At 32.4% G+C, this 23,020-nt stretch overlaps 1 protein-coding gene across 1 annotated transcript; it reads right to left on the minus strand.

Moving 5' to 3' along the window:
• Positions 1–1,011: 1,011 nt before the first annotated feature.
• LOC126820534 (atlastin-1) lies at positions 1,012–22,891 on the minus strand. The gene is made up of 13 exons (XM_050548555.1): positions 22,773–22,891; positions 14,193–14,407; positions 13,516–13,650; positions 11,219–11,323; positions 10,256–10,306; positions 9,940–10,002; positions 9,425–9,517; positions 8,812–8,950; positions 8,105–8,232; positions 7,628–7,684; positions 7,399–7,470; positions 6,633–7,064; positions 1,012–6,066 (listed from the first exon to the last, which is right to left on the minus strand). The coding sequence occupies exons 1-13, from the start codon at positions 22,819–22,821 to the stop codon at positions 5,989–5,991; spliced, it is 1,617 nt and encodes a 538-aa protein (XP_050404512.1). The 5' UTR covers positions 22,822–22,891; the 3' UTR covers positions 1,012–5,988.
• Positions 22,892–23,020: the final 129 nt, after the last annotated feature.

Genomic DNA, 23,020 nt, shown 5'->3' on the forward strand with positions numbered 1-23,020 from the left:
GCACCCACGGTATAATGGGGATCGTTGTAAGCCCTTGAAGCTTTTTGCGATTTTGAATGCGTTTAGCTCATAAAAATATGTTTTTACAGTCATATGAAACATCCTGTCGGGGTCTAGTCAACGAAATGACATGAACTGGGGTTTCACGTCCAACTATTCTTCATCAACACGCCAACGTGTACATGGGATCTACATGTAGGTTTTCGTTCCACCATGATTAGAACCAGTCCCTTGCCAGACCCTCCGTCATGCACCACTGACCAGGGGACACCCATGTTCCCGAAGCAACGACTGCGAGTTTGACATCTGGCCTTGATAGTTAAAGCGAGATCAAGCCTTCTATTGAAGATCGTGTTCGGTCAACACCGGGATGGTCACTGAGCCAGTGCCTTACTGAACCACTGTTGACAACTTGGAATTTCCGTTGTCTTTAGTGGTAAAATAATGGTACTTTAACGTCTAAATTATGAAGACTGCATGGGAACATGTGTAGCGTTCTGAAGTTTCTGACCAACGAGATTAAGCTATTCCCCTCTCAGATACTTGACCTCCCGAAAATATTTAGGTTTTGTAAAACAAGGGAATTAATTGCATGAGAATAATTTTCGGAAAAATTACCCAAATCAATCGGAATCTTCCTTTTACTAGACAGCCTATTATCTGATGATAATTGTGATCTCCAGAGTGTTAACAACCCTTCCATAAATCAAGGGGAATAATTTTTGGGGTTAGTTCAAAATCATTGGGAGTCTTTTCTTGAATAAATAAATAAATCTGTCTAAATCAATTATTTCAAACAGATCACATGATAGTATTCCACGGCATAAATCTAAAATTTGAAACAATTTCCTATAAATGTACTGGACAGGTCTAGTTAGATTTTAATGCCAGGTGTTGGTATACGAGCATCATTGCTGTATAGTCGCAGTCCTACTGGCTTCAATAAGGGTGTGATATGATATATCCATTCCAAAGTTTGAAAGATTTGGAATATTGAAATATGAATAATGCTTTTATGTTATTTGGGGTAGTCTTTATTTCAAGTTATTCACAAAGATATCATAGATTTACATATACACATCAATAATAAAGAATAACAATAATTACATATGAAAATATTGCATAGATATATCTCTTGAGGTTTTGGTCAACTGCTGTTTGAAACACATATAACTAATTTACTGATATTCTATAGTTTACTGTTAATAACTGTTGTATAAACAGAACAATACCGTCATTGACTTACATTGTGCCTACTTTCTCATATAGATTCTTGTGGGATTTACTGTTTATAAGTGTCAATTCACCACTGAACAAAGAAATCAGGCCCTATTGCTAATTTAATCAAATGAAACCTCAATTAACCATGCTCACAACCATGTTGTTTACTATATAATTTACTAACCTAATAAAACTTAATCTTCCTGAAATCAATATTTGGCTGATCAAGTCATTCAATTTGATCCAATTGTATGTACAGAAATAATAATGGCATTTCTTTAATCAATCATTAGATTTTGGAATCTGTATATTAAAGGGGATAAAAAAAAGTAATGGTATCATTGGACAGGGAGAGAGAAATGGGGTTTAAGGTCCACTCGACACAAACTAGGTCATTTTGGGACTAACATATGGTTTAATTTTATTTCAATAATTCGCTTGTGTGTAGGGGTCTTTAGCAGTGGGAGGAAACCGGAGGACCCAGAGAATACCCACAAGGTTGGACAGGCGACCCTACTCCTTGTCACGTACAACCTGGGGTATCATTGGACAACTAGTGGATAAACTTAGTTACAATTATTTTAAAGATATGTTCCCTTGTGCTTAATTTAACCTGAAATCTTATTCTAAACTAAAAGTATTAAGAATTTAAATCAACAGAATAAGAAACAAGTCTGTATCCATCTACCACAAGTTTGAGCCAGTGAAAGGTCACAGCCTAGATATAGCTTTAGGCAACAACATACTCCTAATCTATTCCAATGGCAGTATTTTAGATTTGAAATAAGAAATAGATTTTACTGTAGTTTGGATATAGTCTATAAACAATGGTTATGTAAATAAGATGTCAAATGGGACACATCTTTAAGATAGATACAGTTACTTATTGTTTTCATACTATAGTCTATCCACTTATTACATATGTCTATTGGCTATTCATAAATAAATTGACCCTTCACCAAAAATAAAATAAAATTCATATACATGTAGTATCTTCCTTCACCAATGAAAGTGTGAATATTTACTTTAGGTTTATATTTTTAATACTTTTTACAACCTAGCCAATATAAGATAATAATTCTCTCAAAATAATCATTCATACCAATTCTCATTGACCCTGAACTCCTGAACACAATATAAACTTTTAGAAAGCTGCTTGGAAATAAGTTGTCAGTTTTGTAATAAAAGATTTTGACAAGTATTTGCGATTAAAATTATAAAGCATTCAAAAAATTATTTGAAATGGCTATAAATCAGAATTCTGTTCAGAATATTCTCATTGGAATCCATAACAAGATTTAATAATTCCAATTCTCAAACCCATTTTTATAAAATAAAAATTATAAACTGATGTTCATAAAAATATATTGTGTGGATTGACTGGATTCACATCTAGACATCTTAAGGAACAGGATTCAACAAAAAATAAAGTGAAATTAGGCATGCATCTGACAAATATTAACACAAGGTATATATTTCTTCAAAATTCTAATATCCTTTATGCAAACAATATCTGCAAATAATATATTCATAATATAGGAAAGATACCATACAAATATTATGTGGAATGCATTAGTCTCAAAAATAAAATTTCTAATAAAGCTTTAAATTAAACAGCCAATAGCTACGGGTCTAGTAGTGCTATAAGCCTGTGCCAATTTACAAAAATATAACTTATCGTGGTGCTATAAAATGTGGGCAATAGGTAAACACAAATTCCTTCACAAATAAACGGCAAAATAGGACATAATGAAATAATTTTAGAAAAAGCTACACAGTGTACAAAAACCATGCAGAAATTAAAATGTAATTAATGAAATCTTTAGTATTTTGCTGTCTTCTGTGTAAGTTTGAACCAAGGTAAAGCTAATTTCTAAAAGTTACAACAAAAATGGTCAATACGAAATAATTTCAAGGGAGGTAATTGAGTTTAACTGAGATCATACAAACACTGGTCATCTAAAGATGAAATGATCTATGGAATTCTAATTACCTATTCTTAGTGGTGGTACCAATAAGCAAACAGACATATATTTGTAATAAGCTATATTACTTAGTTATGAGAAATAAAATACACAAACCAGTCATGACTTGGGTTTGATAATCTTCACAAATGTCAATTTTGAAACTACGACAATGTATTCACCCTTGATTGAAATAGAGTTGTTTGTTCACATACTTATATAAGAACAATTACTGATTTATTTAAGCAATGTTTCGAAGAGCATTCTCTCATTGTTTTTTCATAAGTATGTGTTATAGTTTATTGCTCTATTCAGTTACTAAATGCCTCTAAAAGATTATTTGTTCAATGCAAGATAGCATGCACATATAATCTTAACAAGCAAGAAGTCATTAACTAAGAATTCTAACATCAACTCTATTGCAGACAAGAGTAGTTGTACATGTAGTAGTTTTCAAGTTGAAGATATGAATTTATATGCCTACACCAACTGTATACAAACAAAATGAATTCTCTAACAGGAAATGACATCATACACAAAGATTCAGGTTCAAGTTAATCAAATATAGTACAAAACTGGTCTTTCTGCTATAAGATTACGTCGGAACAAGACAAATGTTGAACTAAAACTAAAAGTGATGAGCTACTTCTAAACTAAACTAATAATTTTATTATATAATTCTATGTTATATCTACTCCTATACTTTATCTATATCTTTATGTACAATACAAAAACTTGGATCACAGTAGAAAATTGGAGTTATATTATAACAAATATACAAATGATATTATGATGAAATATGAATGGGCACATACTTTGCTGAAACAACACAAACTAAATTATTTGTATCCAGAATAACTTATTTAACAAAATTACGACGATAGGATAATCTCACAATATTTAATTAATAATTATCAACGCTAATCCTTAGAGACAGTTAATCATCTAAATGGCATTTAAAATCAATAATTTCTTCAAATTCGATCAAAATTTCGTTGAAAATCTCTAAATAAAACTTAATATAAGCAAGTAAATGGCCTTTTTTACATCTTAATATTAAAGATAATTCAATGAAATATTTGTAACTGTATTTTAACAATAATGAGCAACAGTTGGTAGTATTTCTATATAACACTATAACAAATTACTATATACATGTACAAAAACATTATGATATACTATAAATAAAATAACCTTTAATCACACAGATATAACATGTCTTTAAATCTAGCAATCAAATTACAACTAAAATTTAAAGGACCAATCTCGATTATATTTTTGAGAATAAAACTGCTTAATTTTGTGTTAAAAGCCCTTAGATCCTCAAACTTATACTGTTAGTCTTCATCTGGAAATGGAAACTGGAGTCCCAAGCAGTGTCTGGATAAAACCAGACTTATTTCATAAATATAATGTGTAGGTGAAATTTACCTTTTGTTATCAAGTACAGCACGTGTGTTATGCACTGTATAGACCTCGAAAGGAACGGCAATAGATTAACAGGTCATCCAACGAAAAAATTGACCCAAAATCTTAAAAGGGTTACGTGTCCAGATAAGCGGTTTTGACGTTCATGTAAAAACGACTCAATATTTTGAGCTTACAATTTGAGACAAGGTAAATACACCATTCCTCTATATTTGGTGCTTAAATTTCATATGTACACACTTTTATTTCTGAGACTGTTAAAATCAGGATGGGCCCTTTAATACAGATTTAGACGGATTAAAGAGACATTATGTAACAGCTGAATCTGCATATTGCAGGTCTTTTTCCTGGCTTTAAATGTTATAATTATTATTTAGACATTTAATCACATCACAAGCATATAATAAAACTCTCTAGATTGCTAAGATATTGAGTGAAGTAGACAATGCCTGTCATTCCTTTGTTAAACATTAATATGGATGCCACTCTCTGAGACTGCCGATTGAAGAATAAGAACACTACTTTAACCATAAAATGGATAATCCAGACTTCATTTATTGTCATGCCAATGGTACTTGACAATTGAGACTATTTCTTGTCAAAATTTTAACCGTTCATATCTTTGCTCAGAAAAAAGTAATTATACTATAATTTTCAATATATTCATTTTTCATTGTTTTTAAACTGTTACCACAAGAACAAGCAGCTCTATATTCTTACATAATGCATCGTTAATAGTAATTTAGTTGATCATATATTGGAAGATCTATGTATATAAATAATTATAAATTTATTTTCAAAATCATTTTTTTTATTAATATTTACTTCAACAAAATAATAAATAATGGAATAAAATTTACTATTCAAATATTCTGTGTCATTATTCAAATATTCGATTCATTTAAAATATAAACCGATATTTTCATTATTATAGTACTTGAAGTGGTAATAACAGATTAATTAAAAGAAAACTAGAATTAAAGCGAGTTATATCTGTGAGATAATCCAAACTCTTTTTTTTTTATCATGCCAATATTAGTGAGGCTACACATCAAAAAGCTGCAGCAAATGTTTTGATAAGGCTCATGGTGAGATGGGATCACATGTCAATTTCAAACACATTCTTTACACAAACACAGAGGAAAATATGAACACAACCAGTTCCTGTCGACTGAAATCCATTAAAACATGGAAATTTCTTGGTTGAAATAATCATTTTCTAACTAAAATACTCTCATACAAATACAGTCCTTGAAGCTGTAATTTTTCTATTTTCAGATGGAACCTCCAAGTTCTGTTTTGTCCAATGCGTAGAGAAGATAACTAGGGCAAGCTTTCAAGCATGATAAATAGTTCCATCTCCCTAACACGATGTCTAACTGGTCTTGACTTTATTTTTTAATAAATGCTGAGTACCCTGATGTACAGCTTTAGAATAAATTTGTACCAACAACTGTAAAAGACAGAAGACAAAAATATTTATTATTAAATTTAATCTATGAAGGCCATCTTTCCTGACAAAATTGTGATTGGTTGTAACATAACAGAAAGTAGAGAGTCGAATACTAAAATTATTCTAAAAGATGAAAGTTCATTGCAAACATAGAGCTACTCCAGAAATTCAAAAATTTATCTGTAATCTTAACATCACACCAAAAACATAATTCAATGGAGGGAGGATGGGGGATGATAGATTTCAGTGAGGGGGGGAGGGAAATGCGGTTTAACATTCACTCAAAACAAACTAGGTCATTTCGGGACTAACACATGGCTCAATTTTATTTCAATAATTCGCTTGCGCTTAGATGTCTTTAGCAGGAGGAAATTGGAGTACCCGGAGAAAACCCACAATGTTGGACAGGCGACCCTACTCCTGGTCACATACAACCAGGGAATCGAAACCACACCAGTTGACTCAATGACAGACCTTATGATACAACATGCACGTGCTAACCATTCTGCTATCCAACCCCCCTGATTTCAGTAAAGGAAGGCAATTATTCTTTTATGTTGACTTACCTTTTCCCAGATATGATCAGCCAGTAGATCTATCTGTACAGCTACATGTCTATATTCACCAGAATATCGCACATATAACCAGGTAGCCATTAATACCAGGAAGCCTACCATAACCAGATTTAATAAATTAGCTATTGATTCAAGTCCTATAACACCAAAACATCCAGCCAATAAATATGACACCACCATTACTGTAAATAACACGGCAGGCGTTCGAGCAGCAGCAAAAAGATTTTTACTCTCGTTATGTTTGGTTAATTGGTCGTAAGCTTCCAGGATTTCTTCTTTGAGTTTTATTGAGAAAGCTTCACTGAATTCTGGACCTCCCATCTTTTTCGTTGCCGAAAAAGAATCCATAGCTCTGTCTAAGGCTCGTGCATGTTCTCTCTGTAATTGGTCAGGACTCATGTACGGTTTTTCTCCTCCACATATCTAAGATAAATAATCAAAATATGAAATTCAATTTTAATAAATTTCTTACAATTACAATAAATATTATCAAATCATTATATAATTTTTAAAGGTAGGAAACAGGTATTAATTTGGTTACTAAATTGACATGTTGACATCATTTTTATCAAATTTGCGACAAGGAAGTTTAGTTCATATAGCAACTTTCGGTGGCAGAGGATTTCATTGACAAACTTGATATCAGCACTAAGTATGTTGGATAATCACATTTATTAGTCACTGAATCTGTCTGATATGCCATAGAGACAAAAAAAAACCCTCCAAACCAAACTAATACAATTTTTCTCTTTCTTACCTCTTCCATTTCTTTGTTGTATATGGTTTTAGAGGCAGCTACGGCTGCTAAATTATTCGCTTCTGCTGTTGCCTGAAATATTCAAATCAGCATTGTTTAATCAAAAACGTCTCCTTAAAAGTTTCTAATCAAAGTGTAGAACCATCTAAAGTAATGCAAAAGTTTTCATTTTTTTTTTAAATAGAAAGAATGAAAGTCTCAGGTCTCAGGTAATAGATTAAATACTCACCTGAAGCATGGATTTAGGTTCTGGTAGTTCTTCCCCTTGATAAATATTCACATATGCCTAAAAATATAACATCTGATAAATATTTTCATGTCTAGAAATACATTTTATAAAGTTTAGAATGCTGTTATGCCTAAAATTAATTTATACCTAATATTTTAATATAATATTTACATTACACAATATCAAAGAAACCTGTGTGTAACTGCACCAATTAAAACACTATTAACTAAAAGGTGTTATTAGTGCACATTCTGTATTTCTAAAACATTACAACACCAACCCCTGTGTGTGTTCTGATAATTTTTTTAAGGCATGAAATGGTAAAAAGAAAATTGTATGAAATGGCAGTCAAAATTAGCAGAAAATCATCTAATTGGAATTTAAGCTCAGCAATCGAGTATTGTGAACCAAATTACACTATTGAAGAACACAGAGTTATGAGATAGTGAGCTATACATTTACTGACAGGGTTTTTACCTTAAAATATTCAACAAGATCTTGACAGGTTATCTTAGTGCCATTAATTTCTTTAACAATAAGATTTTCAGGTGATAATAATAAAGGCACTAATATCTGTAGTTGTTCCGTAAAATCTGGTTCAATATCTACAAAGAAACAATTATAAAACATTAACAGTAACAGAACAAAATGATATGGGGTTTAACATCCTACTGATAATCATGTACAACTACAAAATTAATCAACCATTACAAAACATGAACACTTAAAAAATACAAACCAAACTTAATACAATATTATATGAAAAAAAATTTTATCTTAACTTTAAATTATTTGATGGTAAGGATATCATTGTAAAATCTTTTAAAGTAGTTGACTTTGACTGCATTTCTTAGACAATATCTAAATTTTCATAACTTAATCCACAATTAAATGGGCTCAAATCAATTATTTTAAAAATCAATTAAAAATCAAAACCAAAATATCACGGTAGATTATCTCTTGGTTTGGAGTCAATCAGATTAAAACAGATGCCCATCAAAAGATTGATATTCCTGTTAGAAACTAAACTTTGCCAATATCTTACTTTGCAAGAGATCTTAAATCCCCCAAATAATGTTCAGCAGCGTTTATCTAAATTGGGTCTTGTTTTAGAAATCATTTCCCACTACCTGTCACACTGAAATCAAAGACAAGATATGATTTCTATAATTCTGATTACCAACCTCGTAATCTGCCATCAAAATGAGGATTTGTTGCAACTTTTAGACCAGGATGTGGTAAAAGAAAACATGAGATATCATCAAAACAAGATCTTATATGACGACGAAGTTGCTGTAATTCTGGATGCTGTTTGTTTGAAACCTGAAATTTTCAAACATTTTCTTGTATAATGACACAAGTCCATTGTAATTGTATAATCATTTGACATTTGTAACTGTCCATTGTAAAAGTATAATCATTTGATATTTATGACTGTCCACTGTAATTGCTATTTGAAAATTTGCTAAAACTGTAAATTACAATATATTATCATACAAATGATATTACCACGCATAATAATATAAGTAATACACCCTTTCTTTATTTTTCCCCAAGACTATGCAACCTGTTTTGATAACTTATTAATTTTTAGTAACTTTTAGTTTACCTAATTTTTTAAGATATCGAAAAAAGAAAAGTGTACGAAAATGTAAACATATTATCATGTTTACCGGTACCTAATTTTTTAAGATATCGTAAAAAGAAAAGTGTACAAAAATGTAAACATATTATCATTTAACTTTGTATTAGCAGTCCACTATCAAGAATACAATATTAAAATAAAAGAAATCTTACTGTTAATCGTCGTTCCATAATTTTCTTTCCACCAGCACTACCATAGCCAGCTTCATACGGAAAGCTCCAATCACGGACAAGAAATTCTAATTTCTGAAAAATCAAAAGTATTTTAAGGATGAATTAAAAGATGATTTGAAGGAAAATATAATAAACTATGTCTTGTAACCAGGGCTGAAACTGGCTTTCTATATTTTACATGCCAAATTTATTGCCAAAATCAAATCTCACGACATTAAATCACAGAAAATAACTACTTAATAAAATTCAAAAATGGGAGATAACCCTACTTTTACAAATATCAAATGTATATCACAAGCCTAAGTACTTCAATGGATAATATAAAACTATGTGTTTTGTTGTTATAATTTTGTATTACTGTATTAACTTGAAAACTTTGAGAGAATACTCTTCGAAACGTCGCCCAAATAAATAAGTAGCTGTTTTTCCATAAGTATGTGTAATTATCCAGGTACTAATACCGCTAATAGATTATATCTTTATTGTAAACTTACTTGAAATGGTTTGCAAACATTATCATTGGCTTCTAAGGCTAATCTTCCATACTCAGTAAATAACTATAAATCAAGGTAAATACAGTATATCAAAAAAAAAAAAGTCATTTAAATGAACTGTTATCTACATAGCTACATTCCCGTTACTTGGTTCTACAGATGACAAATCAGGCTTGAAGAATCACATTTATAGGTAATAAATGTGATAACTTATAGAGTTCGACAGTCTCTGATTTCAGGTAGTGATATATTTCATCTTGTATATGGTACATGTAGATGTTATTAATTAATTAAGTCAATAAGTTATATTGTTTACCTGTAAATGTTGTAAGTCGTCTTCTTGTATGTTCTGTGTTAAGTTGAAAACCTGTCATCATCAAATAAATAATATGCAATTTAACAATAAGGTTATGCAATTTCAAATAATTTACCACTAGTAACCAGGTTATAAACACACTAATTGTTTAATATATATATATTCATGTGCAACCAACCTGAATTATAGACCTTGTTTATCTTGTGATAATTTCATTATCTACACACACATGCCATTTTTAATTTAATGTTGTATGTTGCAGAAAAGAAAGCCGATTGTAATCATGTGCAAGTCTGTGACAGGTGCCTTATGTTCAGGCTTGATCGTGTCAATGTATTTTTGTACACTAAGCTGATTAGGTGATGAAATACACAAATTACAAACTACTTGCTTTGTTTCTAATCTTCTTTTCCTTCTCTTGCACTTTGAGTTCGCTTCCTGCATTTTGTACAAACTAAGAGACCTGAAGACAACGTCACGACTTTCACATTTAAACCTTTTTGAAGAGACACCTCAAATATGATGGTAAGATTGCACATCACAAGATTGCCATCTTTTTCACACTCATTCAAATAACGCTCCCTCAATAAGATAAACTTGTCTAAACCTTTTTGAAGAGCCACCCCAAATATTATGGTAAGATTGCACATCACAAGATTGCCATCTTTTTCACACTCGTTCAAATAACGCTCCCTCAATAAGATAACCTTGTCTAAACCTTTTTGAAGAGCCACCCGAAATATGATGGTAAGATTGCACATCACAAGATTGCCATCTTTTTCACTCGTTCAAATAACGCTCCCTCAATAAGATAACCTTGTCTAAACCTTTTTGAAGAGCCACCCCAAATATGATGGTAAGATTGCACATCACAAGATTGCCATCTTTTTCACACTCGTTCAAATAACACCCCCTCAATAAGATAATTTGTCTAAAAATAAATTCTATTTGTATCTGACATACCTGAACTGAACTAATCATTGTACTGAGAGCAAAAACAGTAGCACAATCACGTACAGTCGACTCACTGTCAAACGCACCTTGAGTATCCATTAATAAAATTGCTACCTAAAAGATTAGTATACAAATTTATTTGAAATGTTTTATAGACAATATATCATAATATAAAAGTTCTACTTAAAGGAGCTAAGTCTCTAACACAATATTATCCAAAGTCTTACACGTTGAAAACTTGAATTGTCAATTCAAATCAACATTGATGTTGTGATCTTACCAGGAAAAGGTAGGCTTCTGATATCCAATATTTAAGACAAAATAAACATTTTACCATGAGTGCGTTTCAGCGTCATTTGTAACAAGTGACCAGAAAGAACGAGGCTAGATATATTCCACAACTCATGTCAAACCTAGGAGTATTAATACTCCTTGTGTCAAACAGTGACGCCATAATCTGGAGAGCATGCGCAATAGACTGGAATAACCAGACGCTAGAAATTGACATTCGGTTGAGACTCATGCCGTATTTCGCAAAACGGAAACAATTGAATGTAAATCAGTTTATATACAATCAGATTACATTACTATATGCGTTGCTACCCATTTGGGCCAATTTCTAGGTCCCAAATATTAGCGATGTAGCTCCTTTAAACTGAAAATTCTGATTCAATTAACATGTTTGACAAGTCATTCAATGAACAATCAATAATTTTACCATTGTCCAGAAAAACAGGATATATCACTATTAAAGTCATTGTTGCTATAGAACATGTATTAATATTAAATGTAAAATCTTTACACAGAGTTCAGTGATGTAAGACTTGCATGGAACAGGATTTAAAATGTAGACAAAATAATAATTTCTATGGTTACATGTGAAATGTAAGGTAGCCTTCCTTTTAATTTACTAAATAGCCAATCCACAGTTATCTTTGGGAAGTTTGAGTCAAAATGAAAACCCCATTTAACAGGGTTTTGATTAATATTCATTTTTTTTAAACTCCATTTATGTATCTTGTATTTTATATGTGTTTTATCATTCATATCTTAAATTGATTTACATGTACTTTGTTTTACATAATTTTATCATCCAGATATTTTGATAACATCTTAAGTACATAAATAGCATCAAAGAACTTTGTTGAGGACAATATTACATAAATATTTTGTAATAATAATAAATACTGGTATAATCATGATTATAAAATATAATAGATTACTAACAATGCAATATCGGTGTACATACTATAGTACAAATACCAGCTGTTACCAAATCTCACTTTCTTTCAATAATATCAATCAAATTACTTCTAGTATAAAATACTAGGCCAACTCAACTGTAATTTATAGTTTCTTTGGCTAAATTCCATGAATTAATTATCCTGATATATAAATTATTTGTAGTTTATGAACCACTTGACTTTCTGCAAACACCAACGTTAAATCAATGAGAATTTAAACAATAGTTATTCTGTAAGCTTATTGCTCACTTCATAATACACTTTTACGCTAGTTAAACATGCATTATGCCTATCGCAGGTCTTTCTTTAGGTCTGAAATCTTATCTAAATTATTAATTAGACATTAATTAAGTTATCCAGACCATAATCAACTCTTGATGCCAAGGCTAGCCTTCGATATCGACTAGATTAGAATCCTATATGCTGCAAACGCTTATTGATAATTAAATCAAAACAATGGATAATCGAGACTATGCTTTTTAACGTACTAACTTTAGTAATGATGAACGAGGCTAGGTGGAAATTTACAAAGCTGATATCTCAGTTCATAGTGGACCAATTTGACTGAAATTTTCAACAAATTACCTTTACATTATCTAGTTTTTAACTATTATAGCGAGAACTGTCAGCTCTTTATCTAATCTCCCATAATGTATCTTTAAGTTGCAATAAATATATCTTATAAATGGAACATGTACGGGTAGCTTCACACAATTTGGTCAGAGGTTTGTTTTGTTTGTAACCTTGTTTGAAGTATGTGTAAGTTTACTTATAGTGACTTTTATTGTTATATAATATAATGCAATTACCATTAAAATAGCCAATTGTCATTTTTCACCACTTAATAAACCCTAAAAATCTACTGAAATTGATTATTTAACATTTAATTTAGAAAACAAAATGAAAACATAAATGGTAGATAATCTACTAACTTAATTCAATCATATTAAAAAAGAGGTCCGCCAAAAATGTTCTATGATAATAACAGTTGATGCCGACTTGTTTTGACCATATTCTATATATATCTTGACAAAGATAAACACACTTCTGATAAATACTCACCTCTTCACCTGAAGGTATACGACAGATAAAAGGTTCACTCCATAATAAAATACCAGTTGTGTCCCTTTCTGATCCTCCTCTCCAAGAAAATCCTTCTAGAGGAGAATCATCTCCTCCCATCCAATCTGGTGAACACTATAAAAGATAAATAGAACTGTTAAACCCATATTAACTACGTTCTACCTGCCTGTTGTTGTCATTGACTCTAGTAGTGGCATGGTCTTGATCCCACACTTGTATATGTATGTGACAATTGGATCGCATGTCTATTGTGAGTTTTCTTCAGGTCCTCTGGCTTCTTCCCACTGCTACAGAACCCTACATAATGCAAATTATTAAAATAAAATCCCGAAATGACAAATGACCTAGGTTGAGTTGAACATTAAAATCCATTTCTCTATCTCCCTCTTCTGTTCCACAACATATTTGATATACCAATATCCCTTGATATACATGTCATGTATGTAACTAAACTATTCCACATCAATTGGCCATTGCCAACAATAATAAAACAATTACAAGAAATATTGAAATTGGTTTCCATCCAAGATCTGGTAAATCACTGTATCTGTTTCAAAATGTAAAATGTACCTTACTGAAGGGTCAGCATGCCCAACATGCAATGTAAAAATTTAAGTTCTGCTTTTGAAATGTCCAGTAATGATAAGATTACTTACTTTTGCACTCAAATAACGCAGAAAGAAATCTAAAAGGAAGGATTTGCCTTTTCTGAAAGCTCCAGCAACCGAGACAATGACCACCTTTTTATTTCTGATGCTTGGTTTGAGTAGAACATTTTCCAGTGATTCCTCATCAAGTCCAAAAGTATGATCATCGTTAGCAACAACAACTTGTATTGGATAACCTTTTAATGGTGCTCCTGTGGCTGATACTGAAAAAAAAGAAGAAATCAAACATGACATTGAAGATTGTCAAAAGAGTTCTGAATTTATTAAATTTGTACATCTTCCTTTTGATGGCCTCTTTTTCTCCTATCATGGGTTCTAATTTGTACTTGAGAAAGTCTTTGACAAGTGTCATAAGTCCAGACCTGAATGGGTGGATGGCTAAAGAATATGGTGCTCACTGCTATTTAACTAACTAGGAGCTCCCAGTTTGCGATCCCAGTGTTCTCCCGATGTCAGTTGTGCAGGATGGAGGGTGAATACAGCTGTAGTTGTTTGGATAATATGAACATCTGAGGTCCCACGTACTGGTACATGAATACCTCATGTTAAAGATCGGCTGACCTTTGAGATTTAATTAGAGTAAAGTAAAAAGTGTTTGCCCAGTATTAAAGATGATAGTTACAGTCAAACTTAAAGACAAATGCCTCAATATTTTATAGTTTATAATATTAATATATATTATAATATAAACATATGTCGCATGTAGCACATAAAATATCAATAAAACATGTTAATATCAATTTATTGAACGAGGTTCATTAATTCTAAGGTATTCATTGATTAATAACAATAAAAATAACAATTCACTAACATTCACTGATTTATAACATGAATTATACTTAGTTTTCATTATTTACATTGGGAGGAATATCAACATGCAAAGTTGTTTTTATACAAGTGTAAATAGGTTGTATTAGTGATGTAACTGTAAGTACAATGTCATGAGTTGATTGTAAAGGCAAGCTGACAGTGAGGCTGGTGTCTCAATCCCAAATTACTTATTACACTCATTAATTACCTACAGAGATATCTTTTTATAAAGCACTGGCCAATCAAATTACTGATCACTCTTCTGCTTAACCTAATCAGTAAATGCTCATTATCGAACTTAATTGTTGTAAAGACGAAAAAGTAGAGTTACTGTGTTCTTCTAAAGTTTTGACCAATCAAATTGATTATCTCTGATACGCCTAAGCAGAAAATGACTATTATTAAACTTTGTGCAGGCATTCGGGTAATGTACAACAAAGATTTGAACATTCTAGCTCAATCAGAAAGAGAGTTATTGTGCCCAAGAAGTGTGACAGGCGGACGGATGGGCAGATGAACGCATTTTAATAGCTCTATGCTTTCTGTAAAAAGTCAGGGGACAAAAAGATATCCATTAATACATTTAAATTCTACATGATAACTATTGTAGCTCAAACTTTGTTGACTCACATACTGTTCGTTAACTGATAAAATCAATAATCAATTGATTAGGTAGCAAATGTCAATACTTATATCAATAATAAGGTAATTATCATTTGACTGACACCTGCAACAGGTGAACGACTTAACTGATGGATGCTAACCATTTTACTCAAGTAGTTTAAACTTCTGATTGATATGCAAGAAACTCTAGTCAAAAAGCAAGCAATAGTGTATGAAAAGGAATAGGGTTCAACATCTTGTCAACAAAATACTTCAATCATTTGAGACTAACATGGAATTTTTCGTTTCAATGGTTTACACTACATGTGAAATTTTGAAGAGAATTAAACCCAGGCAGCAGTGTTAATTCTGCCTACTCTTTATTGAAATCGAACTACATGTACTGTCATGTACCGAGAAGTATTTTACAAACACATATGGACCTCAGTTTTGTGTTCCGGACAACTAATCACTTTCCTTATTACTGTTATTAGTTGTAAGAACCAGGCTTGGAAAATCTTGACGACTCTTCTCAGCTCATGTTGGGATCAGAACCTCGCACACTATAGTCGAGAAACCGACAGTGGACTATTTATAGTATGACGATCAACGCATCTGACTTCATATATATTATCTATTTACTTGTATGAATAATCATAACGCAGTCGCCAGAGTCAATTCTATCTTCAGTTTTCAAAAACTGGGTTTTGAAACCAAATAAATAAGCTTACATGTAATTTCGTACCTGGCTAAATCACAATACAAAGACCAATCCTATTTAAATTATAAAATTGTTTACATTTGTATGAAAATTTGACATCTGTTTGTCAGATATAGAAATGGACATGTTTACTGTAGGTCAAATTTGACCGTGATCGACCTCTTATTTATAACTAATCATCTCAAAAACATTTGAGTTTTATTCCATATAAGCTTACTATCCAAAAGAACAAACTGAACACTGGCTTATTTGGAACATTATTGATTTGAAAACTTTGTCTCAATAATGCTGTCATATCTATAAACTAAACTCAAGGCTGTTATCAGGCTAGGAAAACAAAACACTGAAGAAAAGTAAACAAAAAGGTCTTACAGTCACATGTATCCTCCCCGATTTCACCGGACATAATATATTATCCTCCAGTAATCAAATACTGCACATGTATAGTTAATATCTTTCACTAACCACAACACGTACAATGTGAGTGAACCTACGGTTGATCACAGTACTAAAGTCTATAGATCAGTTTTAGCTAGGAGTTGGTTTGATAACATTATATAGGTTACATCAGTATAGAAGGCTATTACTATTACCAGTCCACGGTCATATGCTTAATTCAAATATATAGGCCTACTTATTACTAATAATGTCAATCAATAATAAATTTGCAAAGTTGTGACATCCATGGAAACAACATGATTTGGTGTGTACAAATACAAAGTAAATGTATGTAAACAAAAAATGATTTCTTGTATTATATGCTTATTTAAATTTATTTAAAGTTAATTAATTTCTCTTAAGATTCTAAAAGACTTTCTTCTTTATAATTGGTGTCCATTTATCACAGTTGTTACTTTATTTTTTTATGAACTGTAAATTAAATACAATTTTTCAGTTCTGAAAACTTGAACTTCTGGACTTGTATTATTAAAATTTTCTCCCAGTATTTACAGTGGTACATGATTGGTTTTAACTGGAATACTCATCCATCTTTACTATACAACAAGAAATGTTTATATTATCTGATGATAATTTTAATTCTTAATGAAAGAATCAATATCCTGACCTTGCTACTAAGGTCAATGCTCAAGAAACAATATCAATGATCAGTCAAATTAACTCAAATTATATAAACAATAATAAAAAGAATAATGAGTAGGCCTACTTAATTGAACCTCGAAATTGATACAAATGGGTCGTAATGATAATGTAATAGGAATATATATAAACTGATTTACATTCAATCGTTTCCATTTTTCAAATCAGTTACGTTCGGCGAAATATGTCAGAAGTCTCATTCGAATGAAAATCTCTAGCGTCTGGTTATTCTAGTCTACATAGTATTTATTGCGCATACTCTCCCGATATGAATATGCCGTCACCGTTTGACATGACTTGTTGAACGTCTAGCCTCGTTCTTCGAGTCCCTTGTTAGAATGGGCCTGAAATGCATTATGGTACACGTTTCGTGTACCAATGGTAAAATGTTTATTTTGTCTTAAATATTGTATATTAGAAGCCCATCTTTTCCCGGTAACATCACAACATCAATGTTGATTTAAATTGACAAATAATTTGTGTTTTCAATGTCGAAGATTTTGGATGATATTGAGTTAGAGACTTAGCTACTTTAAACATACATTATGCAAGAGCTAAATCTGCCTATTGCAGGTCTGTCTTTAGGCCTGAAATGTTATCTAAATTATTAATTAGACATTAATTAACTTATCCAGACCATAATCAACTCTCAATGTCATCGATAGTCTGCGATGTTTATTGGATTAGGTTCCGATTTGCTGTTCAACTTCCATTCGTGATTTAATAATAAAATGGATAATCGTACCAACTTTTGTAATGATGATCGAGGCTAAACCGAAAATTCAATCGCTAAAATCTTGGTTCAGAGTGGATCAATTTGACAGAAATTTTCAGAAAATTCCCTTTACAATATGCCAGCTCTTTATATAATCTCCCATAATGTATCTTTAATTTTGACTAATCAGTAATATTAACAAGGGTAACATTTTTTCATCAAAAACAAGAGGCTATCTATTTTTGAGCACATTGTTCATGACTTGATATCCTGACTCCTTATTATAATACACTGAGCACAGCAGCTGAATATATACAATATTACAGCTAAACATGTAATGTCCTTCATGTAGTACTAGTAGTAATACATTGAATTAAACTAAGCCTGTGATTTACAATAATATTCTAATATCTGCATTAAATGTAAACTAATTCCTTTCAGCTTATTGACTGAAACACCAATAACACACATTATCTAGTTTTTAACTATTATATATAGTATAGTGAGAACTGCCAGCTCTTTATCTAATCTTCCATAATGCCCCTTTAATTTTAATGATTGATTCAAAAAAAAAGAATGGTTCAAGGGAAACAACTGATTTCTTTTGAAACAAAAAATACATTCCTGTTTACAAACATTTGGAATTAACAAGCCAACAGTGAGGCTGATGTCCCCCGCCGAAATAGGAAAATAATTAGAGGACACATATAAATTTATCACAAATTATCTTTTACAAAGTATTGAACAATCAAACAGTATATCTTTACTTATAGTCTAACAATCAAAGTAGGAGAGTTATTGTTTTCCAAAGTCTTGACCAATCAAATTGCGTATCGCTCTGCTTACCCTGAGCAGAAAATGCTCATTATCAAACTTAGTCAAGGTATTACTGTAATGAAACTATACACCAAGTTTCATCAATCTCACTTAATTAGAACTAAAGTTATCGTGTCCCAAAGCATCAACCAATCAAATTGCTTATCTCTGCTTACCCTAAGCGGAAAATGCTCATCTTCGAACTCCATCAAGGCATTGACCTAATAAACACATACACCAAGTTTGAACATTCTAGCTCAATTAGGAAGAGAGTTATCGTGTCCCAAAGCATCAACCAATCAAATTGCTTATCTCTGCTTACCCTAAGCGGAAAATGCTCATCTTCGAACTCCATCAAGGCATTGACCTAATCAACACATACACCAAGTTTGAACATTCTAGCTCAATTAGGAAGAGAGTTATCGTGCCCCAAAGTATCAACCAATCAAATTGCTTATCTCTGCTTACCCTAAGCGGAAAATGCTCATCTTCGAACTCCATCAAGGCATTGACCTAATAAACACATACACCAAGTTTGAACATTCTAGCTCAATTAAAAGTTATCGTGTCCCAAAGCATCAACCAATCAAATTGCTTATCTCTGCTTACCCTAAGCGGAAAATGCTCATCTTCGAACTCCATCAAGGCATTGACCTAATCAACACATACACCAAGTTTGAACATTCTAGCCCAATTAGGAAGAGAGTTATCGTGTCCCAAAGCATCAACCAATCAAATTGCTTACCTCTGCTTACCCTAAGCGGAAAATGCTCATCTTCGAACTCCATCAAGGCATTGACCTAATAAACACATACACCAAGTTTGAACATTCTAGCTCAATTAGGAAGAGAGTTATTGTGTCCCAAAAAGTGTGACGGACAGACAGACGGACAGACAGACGGACGGACGGACGGACAAACCCATTTTAATAGTCCCCTGCTTTCTTCGAAAGGCGGGGGACAATTAAAGGTACCAGTAAATATGTCTAACTGCTGTGATTAATCTGATCATAAATTATCCTTTTTCCAAATGAACTTTAATATGTCATGCTGTAATTCCATCTGTCATAAACAAGCCAACAGTGAGGCTGATGTCCCCCGCCGAAATAGGAAAATAATTAGAGGACACATATAAATTTATCACAAATTATCTTTTACAAAGTATTGAACAATCAAACAGTATATCTTTACTTATAGTCTAACAATCAAAGTAGGAGAGTTATTGTTTTCCAAAGTCTCGACCAATCAAATTGCGTATCGCTCTGCTTACCCTGAGCAGAAAATGCTCATTATCAAACTTAGTCAAGGTATTACTGTAATGAAACTATACACCAAGTTTCATCAATCTCACTTAATTAGAACTAAAGTTATCGTGTCCCAAAGCATCAACCAATCAAATTGCTTATCTCTGCTTACCCTAAGCGGAAAATGCTCATCTTCGAACTCCATCAAGGCATTGACCTAATCAACACATACACCAAGTTTGAACATTCTAGCTCAATTAGGAAGAGAGTTATCGTGCCCCAAAGTATCAACCAATCAAATTGCTTATCTCTGCTTACCCTAAGCGGAAAATGCTCATCTTTGAACTCCATCAAGGCATTGAGCTAATAAACACATACACCAAGTTTGAACATTCTAGCTCAATTAAAAGTTATCGTGTCCCAAAGCATCAACCAATCAAATTGCTTATCTCTGCTTACCCTAAGCGGAAAATGCTCATCTTCGAACTCCATCAAGGCATTGACCTAATCAACACATACACCAAGTTTGAACATTCTAGCCCAATTAGGAAGAGAGTTATCGTGTCCCAAAGCATCAACCAATCAAATTGCTTATCTCTGCTTACCCTAAGCGGAAAATGCTCATCTTCGAACTCCATCAAGGCATTGACCTAATAAACACATACACCAAGTTTGAACATTCTAGCTCAATTAGGAAGAGAGTTATTGTGTCCCAAAAAGTGTGACGGACAGACAGACGGACGGACAGACAGACGGACAGACAGACAGACAGACAGACAGACAGACAGACGGACGAACCCATTTTAATAGTCCCCTGCTTTCTTCGAAAGGCGGGGGACAATAAATGACAATACCACCAGTACTTTGAGTTGATTCGTCTACAATTAAATGTACATGGTACTATAATTAATTGGGCAAATTGGGAGAATTTTGTCTACAGAAATAATCTGTATTTTGTGTTGTATTGGAATCAAATATATTATGGCTCTGCCAATGTGTACATAGCACCTTGGTTTTTCGTCCAAAGAATGACTGCACACAACAATCTGGTCGTCCAAAAGAGTAGCCTAATCCTAGTGTGTCCAGCATTCTATTGTGAATTTGTGACGCCATGTCATGAGGATAATCTACATCATGTGGATTTTGAAGGTAAATGCCACTATTAACAGTCATCTTCACAATGCTTTACAATATGTCTGTGTAAGTCGTGTTGTATTATGGAAGTTATCTGAATGCTGATGCCATACAATGTAAGATCACTAGTGACTAAAGTGCACATATCACAGCACTTGTTACAAGTCAGCCATCTATGTGAACATAGTCTATCGACTCGACTGGTTTATTGTTCCCTCAATATGTAAACTATTATAAACTACTGTTAATCATTCTCTTTCACCAATGTGAAAAACTACAGACGGAGATGCCAGGCAGTAGTCATTTAATAATATTAATGGTCGCATGCTATATGATTGGAGTTGTGAACAACAAACAAATAAACTTACAAGAACAATGTTTTTATCACTTCCCATTTTGCCAGAAGAGGAGAGAAAAATGGGGTTTAACATCCACTCAACACAAACTAGGAAATTTGGGGACAAATATTTGGTTCAATTTTTATTTCAATAGTTCACTTGGTATAGGGGTATTTACCAGTGAGAGGGAATTGGAGGACCCAGAAAACCCACGAGATTGGCCAGGTGATCCAACTCCTTGTCACGTTCAAGTGGGGAATTAAAACCACACCACTTGATTCATTGACAGAGCTTCTTATTTCACCCACAAGCGTTAGCCTATTCCACTATACCACTACACCACCAAACCGCACAGCCAGGATGAATAAGCACATTGGGTCAGTCATCAAGATACCTCTGTTGTAGAGAAAATATTACAGAAACTATGGTACTTTTTTCTCCAATTCACAATTATCTTTCAAAACAGAATGGAACAATAGCAATATGGTAGGTATATAATATAGGCGCTAACTCACTGTGTTAGGATACTCTAGACTCTAGCTAGTGCAGAGATTTCTTGGAGCCCATGGAGTAATTTGCAATGGGTTTATCACATTAACAATATCCAATGCATCGCCAAGGACTACATGAATATAGAACTGCTGTTGGTGTCACTCAATGAACTTTGATTTTATTGGGTCCATGAATATAATTTTATTAATTTCCAAGTCCAAGTCCAAGCCAAGGACAAGGTCAATAAAAAATTGTACTGTCTGCTACAATTATTGATGATTCTTTAAATACTCAATCTAATTTACAGTATATAATCATGAAACATATAAAATGTCTAATGGATGGTTATTGTTGTGTATATGTTTTTAACTCCCTCATCCTTATCATGTTAGTGTAACGTGATTGGGAATCTTCTGATTCTGGATGTATAAAACTTGATGAAAGTAGACAAATCCGTTGTAAACCAACAAAATTTCAGTAGTCGTTGTGAACTTATGTCAATAATCAGGAAAAATTCAAATTCTATGTTAATAAAAGGTTTAATGGTAATATATTGGTTAGTAAGGGTGTACAGAATGGGCAGAATTTGCATACTCACCCGGGGGTGAATCGTATGATGGCATATTTCTCGAAGACTTTTCCGCCATGTCAATCGTATCTGACGTCACGTTAATTGAACATGCGCGTGAATAGCTGACGTCATGCACTACTTTACAAAACCTGTTTACTATCCGGAAAAACACATATATTAATACACATATGTTTGTTATTTTATCTAATTCTCTTTAAAATGATAGGGTTTATTCCATGAGTAGTAATTGGAATGTATATTTTAAAGATATTATG

This window comes from Patella vulgata, chromosome 5 (genome assembly GCF_932274485.2).
Source record: "Patella vulgata chromosome 5, xgPatVulg1.2, whole genome shotgun sequence".
NCBI classification, from domain to species: Eukaryota; Metazoa; Mollusca; class Gastropoda; family Patellidae; genus Patella; species Patella vulgata.

Excerpts from the sequence above, each read along its gene's own strand:
- LOC126820534 (XM_050548555.1), bottom strand. The coding sequence starts at position 22,821 with ATGGCGGAAAAGTCTTCGAGAAATATGCCATCATACGATTCACCCCCG. Across the intron at positions 11,324-13,515 it reads GTATACCTTCAGGTGAAGAG|GTAGCAATTTTATTAATGGA; the intron begins GTGAGTATTTAT and ends CTAATCTTTTAG. Across the intron at positions 8,233-8,811 it reads TTTTGATGGCAGATTACGAG|ATATTGAACCAGATTTTACG; the intron begins GTTGGTAATCAG and ends GTTTCTTTGTAG.